Consider the following 14,667-nt stretch of genomic DNA (forward strand, 5'->3'; position numbering starts at 1 on the left):
CTAAATTGACCCCTAAAATTACAATGGTGGAGGCTTTGATTTTTCCTCAAAATTCCAGTCTGTTAATCATCTGTGTAGGCCAGTATGTTTCTCTGCCAATGAGCATGTGTCAGTTCTTTCGCATGTGTCAGTTCTTTCTAATCCATTCCGTGGAAACGCTGGAGGACCTCTGTTAATTTTTGGGATGGTTGATTGTTTACATCAAAGTATGGATCAAACCATCAAAATTCCAATTCAAAAATGTTTTGTTGTAAATGTGCATGTGCGCATGTTTATAATCGTTTTCACAGAGATGGCATGCATGATGGAATGTTGTCGCCCACCTGCCTCAATAGGTGGGTAGACCGCCCAAGACCTTTTTGAACATAAAGGTTTCATAAAAGCTTTCTCATATTTGCTATCTGAATCTCACTCTTATTTTGTAAGTAGACAATTAGAAGCCACAATTATGGAGGGTTAGTTTAGAGTGAACTGACAAAGCAAGGGTGGGGGGAAATTGACCTAGGATTCGATTCTATATAACAATGCAACTAAAACAGAAAATGAGTAGAGAGGTGTGCATGCTTATTCGTACTACATTACACGTTCGTCATCATTCTATATCGTCAACACCAATATTATGGGGAAAATAATACCCACTTATGTTGCAGAGGCTAAGCGCTAACATGCTAATACAATATGAAAACAGTGACAAGAAACACCTCAATGCCAATGTTAGGCTTCATTCACTTGCCTTTGTCTTTCCTATGTCCCAATCATAAAGAGTGATAAAAGCAGTGCATCAAATCAAGGAGAACATTGGGAAAAATCAGCCAAAACTGGCTGGAAATTCCTTCCTATACACATTTAACTGCTTCTTCCGTATAGGTCAATGCTACCAACTTGGAGCCGTGAAGTTGATTGAATATCTCGAACCGCCAAAAACCTAAACCTGTTAAACATAACAATAATTTCAGTGAAGGACCGGAAGATGAACGTGTATTCAAACAGAGATTCACAGAAAAGATTTTACCTGAAAACATTGAATAGGTGCCCTGCTGATGTAATCTTAAATGTTCTACGCTGGAAACGGTCTTCAAAAATCTGAGAGGTTTGTTTATCCAAAAGGTGCCAACTCGATCCCCCATCATTGCTTCCCTCAACAACCCTAAATAAGAAAACATTTGATGCTTGATAAGATCTGGATGCAAACAATGGGTAAAGACCTTCAAGGAACGATATATCTGAATATCTGAAGAAAGGAAAGCTACACTTATCCTATTCAGATGAAATTTGTTTTTCTTTCTTACTGCTATTCAATAATGTTCTCATTATACTCATTTGAAATACCCAAAAAAAAAAAAAAAAAAAAAAAAAGGAAGAAACAAAGAACGGCTTTAACACTAAACACTATACACTAATCATTGCACTCTTAAAAGTACTAAAGTCTAAAGAGGGTGGCGGAAGGGGCCCTTTAATTTCCGCAGCTATGAGATCCCTTCCACATAGAACATCCTCTGAAGGAAATGGTAGTGGTCCCAGAATGCGCCTGTGTTAGGGAATCATGATCTAAATACTTGAAGTTGAAGAAAATAAGCAGGACGAGTACTGTATTGATTTTAAACAGAGTAATTAGGCGGAACGGGGCATAAGAATTATCATGCATATACATGCAAGCATGTGACTACCCTGCGATGAAGACTAGGGCAAAAACATATGCCCCCTGTTGCATGTTATGGTGACTGATGCAAGCCAGTAATTACGGGTATGACATACAATTTGTTGTTAGATGTTCTCAGAAAACATACCAATCCATTGGATCCCTTTCTGGCGCATCATTGGCTGACATTATCTCATATGCTACAAGTTCGTGCATCCTGTTGTCCTTTACTTTATACATAATCCAACAACCTACAAGATTAAAAAAAAAAAAAAAAAAACAAAACAAAAATCTCATACACTATGATGTTTTATATGATCAGGAAAATGTAATAATTTGTTCTTTCTGTTCTCCAATGCAAAGGAAAAAAGTCTCTATCCTGCATTGGGTAATAATCTGTTCTTTTGTTCTTCAAGGAAAATGCTAACTTTTGGTGACCTCTATGACATTAACTGTATTGGTATGTGATCCCTGGGTTAACCATGACTGCCAGATATAGCAACTTGATAAGAGGCAGGACAAAATGCTGAAGGTGATCAGTAGGAAGCATTAAGCATTCCTTCTAAAAATCACAAAAGGGAATTTTTACATAATCATTTACTACCTTTTGTTGCTTTGCTCGTGTTCATTTTAGTAGCAAGGCAACAATGGGTGACAATCTTTATTTGGTTCATAATACCTTTTGCACCATTAGGTTCTTCCCATTTAGAAGTTTGAATTCCATCAAAAGCTGATGTAGCCTGAAATTTGTGAAGGATGGAATCACATGGAGATGCATTTGAGGCGCATACTCTATATATTCTCAAACTAGTGAACAGATGAAACACACAAGACAAGGAAAAAAGAACTCACAATTCCAAAAGGAAATTCCTCACCACTTGCAAGAACTGAACCGGAATGTATTCTGTTCGATTTCAGAAGGGGAAATGAAACTTCACCAAAGTTGTCGCATTTGTTAAGATTATGAACCATGTCATCTAAAGCATGCAACACAACAGGCAATGCTAAAGAGGTTTTAACAGGGTCACCAGCCAGACAAATGTCAACCTTTCCATCAGGGTCCCCCATACTCTTCAGTGAAAGAGCATCGAGTAGCTCGGCAAAAGAAGGCAGCAACTGATGCACAAAAGGTGAATCTATGGAGGCCTTCCTCGTTTTAAAAGGTGAGTTCTTGACATCCATGATAATTCCTTTAAAATTCTCGAGCGCTCTAATAGCTTTAGCCTTGGCATGTTCTTCCTTAACAAAATGAGAAAGGACAGGATGAAATGCATTGTAAATCCTTGTCACATGCTCATCTATGCATATCCGAACTGGACAAGAAGAACAAGTTAAAGAATCAGAGCCAAATTCCAGTCTTAACTTGCGCCATTCTTTGTCCCCACTTTGTCTTCCAGGTAATGAGATTGAGCCATCATCTGTAGAATGTAAATCTCTCTCAAGTACTTCTCTTTCCTTCTTGTCACGGTCGTCAAGTTCAGAAAGCACCTGAGAAGTAAAACCTCTTCTACATTCTTGTGTTATAGTAGTAAGGACAGCTGACATGGCAGGCTCTGTAGTAATGTTTCGTCGGGACAGAACCTATGAATTTAGACAATTCTTCCTCGTCAACAACTCAACCTGATAGTGTGTGTGTGTGTAAGGGAAGAGAATTTTTTTTATATAAAAAGAATTGTGTTCATGAAAATCTAGATGATGAAAAAGCCACTACTATTTTTATGATTACCTCATGCCACTTCCTTGTGTAGCGTTTGGTAACATCATAAACTCCATCTTTTGCAATGGCTATTGCATAATTTAATTTCTTACTCCACCTACAAGAAAAGATGGGTATGAATAAAGAAGGTACATAACAGTTCGTCCAGTATCACAACACAGGATGAAAGAAGTAATTTGACTTGGGAAAATTCAAAATACCCCTTTTCATATAACAATGGTATGTCATATACTCCTTCACAAGGATCAAGATGCATCCACCTGCAGAATCATAGGTGTCAGAATACATCCACTAGAATACTTAATATTTCTCATGCTCCTAAAGAAGAAAATAAAGAGCAGCTATTCGTGAATTAAATCCACCTTCCTAAAACTTGTGAGAAGCACTCGGTCCAAACATGATCAGTAAAATCCAAGATCTGAAAAAAAAAATGATATTAGCATGAACAAAGCTTATATTTTCTCAAGCGTCCAGTTCTTCCATAAACCAAATAATTAAAAGTCCCATCATGCTTCCTCTTCCAATTAGTGTTCACAGTGCTAAAACATGCACAGACACACACACACACACACACACACATACACACACCCATCCACACACACACACACACTGCCTAAACATTTTCAAAATCACGCAATCCAAACATTGTACTGTAGAAATATCCAAATCATTGATATCATGGTCCTGTATGCATTATCAATATTCTCAGCCTCTCAGGTAAGTGTTTGATGTGAGACAGTGTGTGATCAATTATCTGATTATTATATCGATGTCGTTTCTGTACAACACATGCATGTCAGGTCCTAACTAATTTTGAGTGAAGAATTTGTGATTTTTTCTCCCATCGATTATTGGTCATACTATATACTAGAAAATAATTCACTATTCCAAAAAACGTGGATTTTCATTTCGATATGCCCACTGCACCCCCACAAAAAGGAGAACGTAAATTTTAGTACAAATCTGCATTCTAAGTTGTTACTATATTAACATACTGGCAGATGACTAACCAGACGAGATTCATAGCCAAAAGCTCGACAGTAAAGTGTAAAACAATTGGCCCACTCCCCACAACGCCCCCTTTTTGTTTCCAGAAGCTGCATATAGGAAAGGGAGAGAGGATGAAAAATTTATGAAATACCAAATAAACTTCTACTCAGGTCACAATACTAATAAGTACCTTTAATACATCATTGTAGCGTGGGAAACGAGTGATTCTTGAGCAAAAACTGCAGCTGTGTAAAAGGTGGCACATAATGATGGTGTAGACAAACAACTCAGCCCGTCAGCCGTTGGCAAAGAAAATTTAAATAAAAAGGAAATAAGTAAGACGCAGAACAAATCCATTTCTGATAGACCTACAATTCGGCTGCTCAACTTAGAAGGCTTGTATAAGCAGAAAAGTAGAAGATGGACAAAAACCAATCGGTTAATCTATGTAATGCCTGTCACAAGTTGTCCAAATCCACACAAAAAATGTAATGTAGAAACATTACACTTGATTGTATACCAATACATGGATTAGAGGCTACAAAACTGGCTTAGAGAACTTCAAGAAAAGCCCAATTACATTTCATAAATATGGTATTTGATGGAAATAGAAGCAGTAAATCCATCCCACAAGAGATACATGGTAAAACATTTGTCACAAACAATAAGTGAGACAATTAGCTAAAAAATGAAAAATCTCTCCAAATGAAAATCTAGCTATTAAAGCTACCAAAGCATGGCAGTAAAGCAGAAAGAATCAAAGGCTCAGTTCTTCATGATGACAAAAAAGAAAAGGAAAGGATAGACTCGGTCAAGAAGTCTACTTATTCTGAACATGCAATGATGCTTTAAAGTTCTATTCAGCTGAATTCATCTTCAAAACGATTATGTGTGCACAAGATGGTTAACTATAGTAACTAACATATATATGCCAGTCAAATGAACATAAAAATACCAGCAGTAGTACTCTTACATCAGATATCAAAATACCCCAATAGAGAGATTGGACAGGGTATTCCCCCCAACCCCATCCCACCCCAGCCCAGCATAAAAAGAAAAACACATAGTGACTCAATAAGAAGTACCAGTAGTTCCAGATCTAAATCTGTTAACTTTTGGTATTTGATAAGAGATGGAGTAGAGGGAAACATAAATCAAGCATACATGTAGGCTCATATTAGACCACGTATGAAACAAAAAATGGAAAATTCAGACAGAAAAATCAGAACTTCGGAATAAGCAGATTCTGTAGTCATACAGATAGAGTTCAACTCGAGATGCTCCATATTGAGTTTCTGAAGAGAGTGGAGGACCCATGCCATGATGTATGGTTTTACTGCCGCAACCATCACAAGGAGGCACATCTACCCACCTACAATTCCAGAAAACATGGAAAATACACACACAAGATTCAGTTGTTAGCCATCCATGGCAAAAGTGAACAAAATTCTGTTAAAATGAAATTTAAAACAAAATCAGCATAACCACAGAAACATTCTCCAACACAAAAATGTGATAAACATTCCATGTAACACTAAAATAATCATTTTTGAAGGTCTTCAAGTTTCCAAAGGCAAAGGCTTTCGCATGTATTACATGATTATAAGCTTCCACACATGTCCATAAATGAACTGAACATTTCCACTTCTATAACAACTAAACTTCAAAACACGAGTCAAATTGATGCTTTAGTTATAGAATTCGATAAACTGATTCTAATACCAAACTGGAAAAAGTTGAAGCTAAAGAGACCTTTTAAGAATATCTTAAACTATGTCAGGCCATGCCCACACTATATCCCTAAGATAAAGCAACTTTAAATTGATTCAACAACCTCCACCCAACACCTGATATTCAAAATGTTGCTGAACCACTGGACAACCTCATATAAGTTTATCAAGCACCAAAAATGTCTAAACCATTAAAACTATCCTCAAGTGAAAAGTAGCCACTAAAACTTCAAAATCTTCCATATCTTTCGAGATCCACCCTACAATCTAGGGTCAAAAAGCAAAAACAAATTTCAGCCCTTATAAAAAGAAAACCCTGATCAAAGATTATGGTGTAATTCAGACTTCCTTGATGGACCATTATAATTTTTACATTATGTCACAAGCCACTAAAATTTTCCCATTCCTAACACTATTTACAACGCAACCATTTGTTGGAAGAAAAGCATGCACGTTGTTGGATATGGTAGGCCCAATCCGACCCAAATACTCAGCCCAATAACCAAAAAAACCCAGCCCAATACTCAGCCCAATTTAATTGATTTGATCATCGTTGCCCAAAGAAAAAACCCAAGAGTGAGGTTTCATCTCTCTCTCTCTCTCCCTCTCTCTCTACTTTGTTTAGGTTAGCAAGATAGTTTTCTGCCCTAGCGGCGGCGCTAGGCGTTGTACGCTAGGCTCTGGTGAGCCGCTATGGAACGGCGCTTCTCCATAGAAGCGAAATCCTTTTGCCTGTCAGCGAGGGAAGGGTGTCCTGATCTTCGGTTGGAGGAGAAGAGAAAAGGGTTCGTAGGGGTAATTTTCGTGAGCCATTCTTGTGCTTCATGGTTGGTGGATATGGTCGAGGAGGCGAGTCAATCTCTGCTGAAGGTTGATATTGCCAAGTCATACCGCGAGGGCGATAAGGCTTTGATGGTGCATGGGGGTGTCAATAAGGCAGGTAGTTTCCTGGAGGTGGCCGTTTTTGCTGAGGGAGGTCGTAAAGGAATCATTTGGCTACCTGCGGGCCGTGGAGGGAGGGGATGGCGTCGGTTTGCAAATGAGTTGCGGAGGTTGTTGGGTCCACCAGCCCCTACGCACCCTGTTCCGGGAACGCAGCTCAAGCTTGGTTTGGGAGAATCCATCTCTGGATGTCACCCTGGGCGCTCCTTTGCGGAGGTTCTTCGTCTGGCGGCTGGTTCTGAGGAGCCTTCCGTCGGGAGGAGGGTAAGATCTTCGCAACTCATTGATCTTTTCCCGGTGAAGGACTCTTTCGAGTCCGGGTACGGTGAGTATGAGTCGCGGGTTATAGTGGATTGTTTGGAGTCGGAGTCGCCGGATCCTGCTTATCCTGTTACAGTTTCTATCCCGGCGGCGGATCATTCGAAGAAGAAGAAGAAGAAGAATAAGACGTTGCTAGGTCTTTTACGTTCTGTTTTGGGCCGGGTCCTAGCTGGGTTAGTTAAAGGGCTTTTATTTGGGCTGGGTGTTCGCGAGTTTGGGTCTTTCCTTAAGCCCAAACATACTGGGTACTTCAAGACAGTTTTGCGCAGGGGTTTGAAGCGTCGTGTTAAATGTTTGCCCAAGCCTCAACAGCGTGGATCTGCCTCGCCAGGAGAGTTCGATTTTCCGGCCGATCGTAGTGAGGCGTGCGTATCTGAGGTTTTTGCGCCGTACGCCGGTGGTCTCGCCGGGGTGTCCAGCGATGATTCCGAGCTTGCGTTGGTGGGGTTGTCGATGGCGGAGGTGCATCAGGAGTCAACTCTACAGGTTTGTGCATCGGGGTCTCTGTCTCTTGAATCGGCGACAGTCCCTGTTTTTCCGACGGAGGCTGCTCTGCTGCCGGAGAATACCCAGAAATGGTTGTTGACTCCAGTGAGTACCCATGTCTCTCCTTTGCCTCCGGTGGTGGTTTCTGCTCCTCCGGTGGGAGCTGGTGCTGTTCCGGTGAAGGAGGTTGAACCCGTTAAGACTGCTCCGGCGAAAGGGTTGCTACGTCGGGGGTTTTTAGGGTCTAGAAATGTCTCTTCTTCCTCTCTGCCTGGGATGAAGGAGGCTTCATCGTCGGTAAAGGGCTCTAAGTTTGTAGTCGAAGATTCTCAGACGTGTTCTTTTTCGGAAAAGCATGCGGCTGAGCTGGGTTTGAGATTAAGCGAACCTTTTCCTCGAATGTCGGAGAGTGGTGGCCCGATTTATTCCTCTGTTTCCAAATCTCAAATAGGGTATGCCCGGAGGGTGAAGGAGAAGCTTGCTAAGCAGTTGCAGAAGAACAAGGAGCTGTTTGTCGAGGTTGTAGCAGAACCCTCCGAGAAGGGGGTGGGGATTGATTCGGAGGTGGCTATAGATGCGATGAATTTCGCCTCTAGTGTGGGACTATCTAATGGTGAAGGAGGTGATGAGAGAAGTCTTTTGCATCTCTTTTCGAATATTGAAGCGGAGCGGGAGCCCTTTACCCCTAAGGCAAAAGGAAAGCGGGAAATCAAGAATTTAGAATGCTCCATCAATTATGAGGCTAGAGAGAGACTTTCTCCTAAGTGGTACTATCGTCGTCGGGGTTGTGTTGGGACTAAAAATGCATTCTCCTTTCCTCCAGAGGTGCATTAGGGGTTTGGTAATTTTTTAGGGCTGGTGGTGGGTTTGTGGGCTTCAGTCTTTGGGTTTCTTGGGTGCTTTGCTTTGGTTTTTCGTTTGGTTGTGGTTCTAGTTGGGTTGGGTTTATTTGGGGTTTATGTTTTGGGTTTTTTTGGGCTACCTATGTATACTCTCTTGTGTACTTAGAGGCGCTTTGCGCTTTTTTTGATATATACTATTTACTTATCAAAAAAAAATAACCAAAAACCCGAGTACACCAAAAAACTCCACACTCGATTCCATCTCCCTGAATAGTCATCAATTCTTTTCCTTTCTCTCATATATAAACAAACAAATTTAGGCATCGGAACTATTTCCCACCAGCCCGCTCCGGCAAGCTTTATGCCTTATGTTTTCCTTCTTTTACAGACATCTTGAAGACAACTATTCCGGCCTTCGGTCAACCATTCGGATAGTTGCTCTTCTCAGTAAATTGTCCCAACACATGCCATTAATCATATCCATTTGTGAAAAATCAAAATTAGTTCCTAGGTTTTCTTGTGATTTCGATTTAGTCATCAAATTTCCAATATCAACAATTAGGTCCCTATGTTTTACCTTAGTTTCAAATAGGTCTCTCCATCAACTTACCGTCCAATTAATTATTAGTGTGCCATGTCAAACTACGAAGTCCATGACACGTAACTCACATTTAGTAATTAGTACACCATGTGCCAATTTTACGTTCCACATTGCAAATTTACCTTAAATTACAAATCTACCATAAAAAATAAAAAATAAAAAAAAAATAAAAAAAAAAGAAAAGAAAGAAAGAAAGAAGTAATAACAACATTAAAAAAAAAAAAAAGGGATGGCGGCTATAAGGCTTCTCTCACAAAGGAGTGGCCACTGCCACCCCTTTGTGAGGGAAGGCTTCCCCTTAGAGGGGTGGCCACACAACTATGCGGGAAGGTTGCCCTTCATAGATTTGTGAAAGATGGCTGCATCATCGGATGAATGGTGGCCACCTCTCTTGTGAGGGGTGCCGACCACCCCTATATGAGGGGTGGTTGCCCCTCTCTTGAGGGTCAGCCTCCCCTTACAATGCAAGGGAAGGCTTCCCCACATAGATCTATGAAGAGTGGTCACCCATCACTAGATGAATGGTGGCCAGCCCTCCTGTGAGGGGTGCCAGCCACCACTATATGAGGGGTGGTCGCCCCTCTCTTGAGGGGCAGACTCTCCTTACAGCCGTCATCTTTTTTTATTTTTATTTTATTTTTTTATTCATGGGAGATTTATAATTTAAGGGTAAACTTTTCAGACACAAACCACATATCATCAACTTAGTGGTCTAACATGACATGCCACCAATTGATTGTAAAGCAGATTGACGAAGAGACTTATTTGAAATTGCCATAAAACCTAATAACCTAATTGTCGAAATTGGAAATCCAATGACTAAATTGAACTCACAAGAAAACCTAGGATTAATTTTGATGTTCCCAATCCATTTACTGAAAACTTGTGAACTCAGTAAAATTACTATGTACAATTGAGTATTTCATGTTTAGATGACAAGACCAAGGGGCTCAAGTTAGCCAAAAGTATATGAAATACTGGGCACAATTTTTTTTTTGGTTGCAGATTATTATCTAAGCACGACAAAATCCAAGTGGCTGGATTAAGAAATTAACAAAATTAAGGAGTGCATGGTGGTGGTTTCCTATTGACTTCACTCTGCAAAGTCTGGTAATTTTGTGGGATTAAATTACTGCTAATCAAGGTTTAAGATTTTTGCACTTATGTTTTGTTCATATCCAATTCACCATAGTTGTTTCTAGCTTTAGGACTCTTTTCCATCTCCACTTCTCTGGTCTGGGAGAACTCCTACAAAGACCTACATTCTTCTCATCACCACATTCTGTTTACTCATATAAACATGATTCATGGACAAAAACAATAACCTAACAGTGCAATGTCAATCCCTTATTGCTAACTATGTCAAAGGGGCAAAGAATGATCACATAAAATTCCTTTATTTTTCTTTCTTTTCCATTTAAGATCAAAATACAAGAATACAAGAATACAAGTGTATGATAGTGTTCTCAAGACAATTACCCCATCAAGATTACCCTAGCGTGATGTTGCTACACTTCAATATGTAGTTCCATGCAACCCTAAAGTTACAGAAATAAAATGAAAAATATGATTCTTTATTGATTAATTTTATTGCTGTGTTGAAATACATACATTCTCCATCAGTAGCTGTGGAGAACAAGATCATATTTTTCTTTGAATGAAAAGAAAAATTATCACTCACTATTGATTAACTTGTAATACTTGTTGAGTGATATGAACTCTGCAGTGTTCAATATAAATTATTTGTGTGCAAGCCCTCTGCTAAAAACAGAAAAGTAATGAAAATACACCTGAAGGATTTTTTGAACCAGAAAAGCAGCTGCAGCAGGAAGGCATGATCTTGTTCGATTTTTGATGGATTAAAGTTCCCCTCCTAAAAACAAGTTTATCAAATTTAATAATTAAGAAAGCATTTTCGTAAAGTGGAACAGTTTATACATAGCTACTGATCAATACAATCTTTGCCACAAAATCATTATTATTCCATCCTCAATAATAATTTAATTACATCATAAGTAAAAATTGTCAAATACAAGCCTTGCACACACACACACAGAGAAGAAGAAGAAGAAGAAGAAGAAGATAATTTTCAGTTGCTCACCAAATAATCATACTACACCAAAGGGTCTACAAAAATTCCAACAACAAACCTGGAATAGTCCAATCAATGCAATATACAAGTTCTAATTAAAGCAAGTTACTAGCAGTGGGTAAAAATGAACAAAAGAACAAGTATAACATACTTCAAATCTTTGGTACTACTACTTCTAACAATTTGACATTTGCCTACTTTAGAGCAATAATTGAGTAAAGATTTAAGCTGCCTACCTTTTAGGGAAATTGTTCTATAAGAACTTGAGTTTTACCTGTGTGACAAATAAGCGTCTGAGTTTCTATTTTTGGCAATTAAAAGTATGAGTTTTCGCCTTTGACAAATAAGCCCAACCGTCCAATTTTCCATCAATCTTTTAACAGAGGACCTACCAATTGTTGTTTTCTCTATGTTAGACCAATCAAAACTGTATCCATATCTACGTCAGCATGCCACATAAGCGATTATACTAAAAAAAACAGAAAAGAAAAAAAAAAAAAAAGAAAAAAAAAAGAGAGAGATCCACCCTCTATCCCCGCAGAGGGAGGAGGTGGCGGGTGGCTTGACCCCCACAACGGACGAGGGTAGAGAGCTCCTCCCCCGCCCACCTCTACGAGGATGGCTCCACCCCCGCACATCTCTGTTAGGGTTGAGAGCTCTACCCACCCACGCCTCTGCAAGGTGGCTCTCCACCTAAATAGAGGGTAGAGGTGGAGGGTGGATCTCCACTAATTTTTTTATTTCTCAGTTTTTTTGAAAATAAAAAATAAAAAAATTAGACACAATTGCCTATGTGACATGGTGCTTAATCTGGATAGACATAGACGCTTTTTATTCGTCTAACATTGACAAAATGACAATTGGCACATTCTCCATTAAGAGATTAACCAAAAATTTGATAACAGGATCCTTTTTTTTTTATAGGTAATTCAAATTCATTAAAAGCAAGCAGAGGAGCGCAATACTAGTATAGGAAAAGTATAAAAGACAACCCAAGTATAGGAAAAGAAGAACAAAACTCCAAAAACTCAAAGAAATTAGAAACAAGCAAACTATTCAACACTAATTTCCATGTATAAAGAGATTGGAACAACATCTTCTACAACTCTAACATCACAGTCTCACAATCTTCAAAGCTCTTTGCATTCCACTCTCTCCAAATATACTACATTAAATCTCAAATGTAAGAGAGAGCTGTTCTTACCTTGGCCAGAGAAACCAGTGCTTTCTCCTCAAGCTCTTCTACAGGAACTGTCTTCCGAGCAGCTTCCTGGCGTACTGGGTCTTCGTACTACACCATCAACAGTTTAAATAATAACCTCCATTTAAGTTAACAAAAATACTTAAAGCTGATAGAAAAAAAGTGAATTTAATTCATATTCTAACAAAACCCAAAAACCAAAAAAAAAAAAAACTTTTTTTTTTTCAATTTATCTTTTGTTGTATCTAAATAAGTTCATTAAAGCTTCTAGCATTCTGGTTTAGGAACACTTGAGAGTTTCAAAATTTCACAGTTTCTTCTTGGTTCCCTAGAAAATTTACAGAAATCGAAAATTAAAAACAAAACATAACAAAGTAAAAACGTGTTAGTCATTTATACATTTGTTGTATCAAAAAAGGAGAGATTCAATACGTAAAGACTTCGATTTCTTTTTCTCCTACATTTTCAGGGCAACCAAACAAGCTGATAAGAAAATGAAACTCAAATTATCACACAACTCAGACTGAAAACGAAATCACAATTACCATGCGAACTTGATCGACATAAGGTCGTATTTTTCTCTCGAATTCTCCGTTATCCTCCGCCGCAACATACTGCTGAAACAGAAGCGCTTCCTCCTCCGCCTAAAAATTTCCATAAAAAAGCAAAAGCATTTTTAATTGCATTAAAAACGCTTCAAAAACTCAATTACCAAAAAAAATACAAAACTGAAAATCAACCAAGTTAAAGGACGAGCCTGCAACATCCTAGCCAATTCCTCATCGGACATTAACGACTGGGAGTCGTTTCGCACACTGTTACTCGTTGATTCGGTTCCTCGATGTTCTTGGACTTCATCGTTAATCGAGACCACTCGGAGTTTCTCGGAAATGGAAATGAGATCCGAGTCGTCCGATAACACACGATTGTCATCCACGCTAATGATCTACAAAGAAAATTTATCATAAAAAACATAAAGAGGCACAAATTCTCAATACATATAGATTGTGTGCGCGCGCTATATATATATATATATATATATATATATATATATAGAGAGAGAGAGAGAGAGAGAGAGAGAGAGAGAGAGAAAAGACCTTTTGCTCCTCAGGGAGGATTGAGGTGAGAGAGAAGAGCTGGAATTTGAAAACCTGGAAAGAATTACAAGTGAGAGAGAGACAGACAGGCAGGCAGACAGAGTTTCAGAGAGAGAGAGAGAGAGAGAGAAAGCGAGGAACCTCGAAGCCGTCGTCGGTATCGTAGTCGACATCGAAGTCGTGGTCGGAGTGACGGACCTGGAATTTCCGAGCAACCATTTTCTCTCTTTTTCTATTCTCTCTTTATTCTCTGTAAATTCTGTTGGACTTTGAAGAAAGAAAGAGATATAGAGCCCTCTTTTTCACTTTATTTTATAGTTCATGGCACTGGTAAAATTATTAATGAGTTCGTTTGAAAATAAATAATAATAATAATAATCTTTAAAACATTTTTTTATTGCTTGACTTGCGCTGACCTGAGAAAATCAACCCCCAACTATCTTAACCAAAAAAATGATCCAAAAACAGGAAACCGACAGGAATTTTTGAGTCGCATGACCAAATACTCCTTAAAATGAAACAATTTCATATCCTGACAACCTAATATCAGAAATCGACCGACAACTATAACTGCCACATCTCATAGTTAAATACGGATTCATTCGAAAACACAACCTATTATCAAAAACACATTAACAAGCATACATCATCTCTCAATTAAAAGGCACAAGAATTTTCACAAACTCATTTATAAATATTAGGGGTAAATACTTTTTTTATTGCATGTTGTTTGCCTCGTAATCAAATAGCCTACTCAGTTTACAAACGTATTACAAATAATACCCGTGGAAATCTAATGCAGTGTGGTATAGTGAGTTCGCAAAAACAACAAACACAAGAATTACAACTCTTCTCAAAACTATAATCCAATTATGAAATTGAGGTAAAACATAAGAAAAACCTTTGACTATTTCTTATTGATAAACTAATTAAAATACATAAACTAATGGCTAGAGGCTAAAGCCATCTTATTAGGCTTATAAGAGCCACAGAAAAGCTTGATTGCAAG

General features: G+C 38.6%; 1 protein-coding gene across 1 annotated transcript; it reads right to left on the bottom strand.

Moving 5' to 3' along the window:
* Positions 1–486: 486 nt before the first annotated feature.
* Positions 487–13,991, bottom strand: PNG1 (peptide-N-glycanase 1). Its single transcript, XM_059579392.2, has 17 exons — positions 13,800–13,991; positions 13,659–13,712; positions 13,319–13,507; positions 13,107–13,205; positions 12,565–12,651; positions 11,059–11,141; positions 5,605–5,718; positions 4,537–4,591; positions 4,367–4,453; positions 3,719–3,774; positions 3,557–3,616; positions 3,366–3,453; positions 2,492–3,220; positions 2,319–2,379; positions 1,788–1,890; positions 1,013–1,147; positions 487–931 (listed from the first exon to the last, which is right to left on the bottom strand). The coding sequence occupies exons 1-17, from the start codon at positions 13,875–13,877 to the stop codon at positions 847–849; spliced, it is 2,163 nt and encodes a 720-aa protein (XP_059435375.2). The 5' UTR covers positions 13,878–13,991; the 3' UTR covers positions 487–846.
* Between the last annotated feature and the right edge of the window lie 676 nt (positions 13,992–14,667).

This window comes from Corylus avellana, chromosome 1, assembly GCF_965113065.1.
Source record: "Corylus avellana chromosome 1, dhCorAvel1.hap1.2, whole genome shotgun sequence".
Taxonomy (NCBI): Eukaryota; Viridiplantae; Streptophyta; class Magnoliopsida; order Fagales; family Betulaceae; genus Corylus; species Corylus avellana.

Excerpts from the sequence above, each read along its gene's own strand:
- PNG1 (XM_059579392.2), bottom strand. The coding sequence starts at position 13,877 with ATGGTTGCTCGGAAATTCCAGGTCCGTCACTCCGACCACGACTTCGAT. Across the intron at positions 3,617-3,718 it reads TTCTCACAAGTTTTAGGAAG|GTGGATGCATCTTGATCCTT; the intron begins GTGGATTTAATT and ends ATGATTCTGCAG. Across the intron at positions 3,221-3,365 it reads ACACAAGGAAGTGGCATGAG|GTTCTGTCCCGACGAAACAT; the intron begins GTAATCATAAAA and ends CTAAATTCATAG.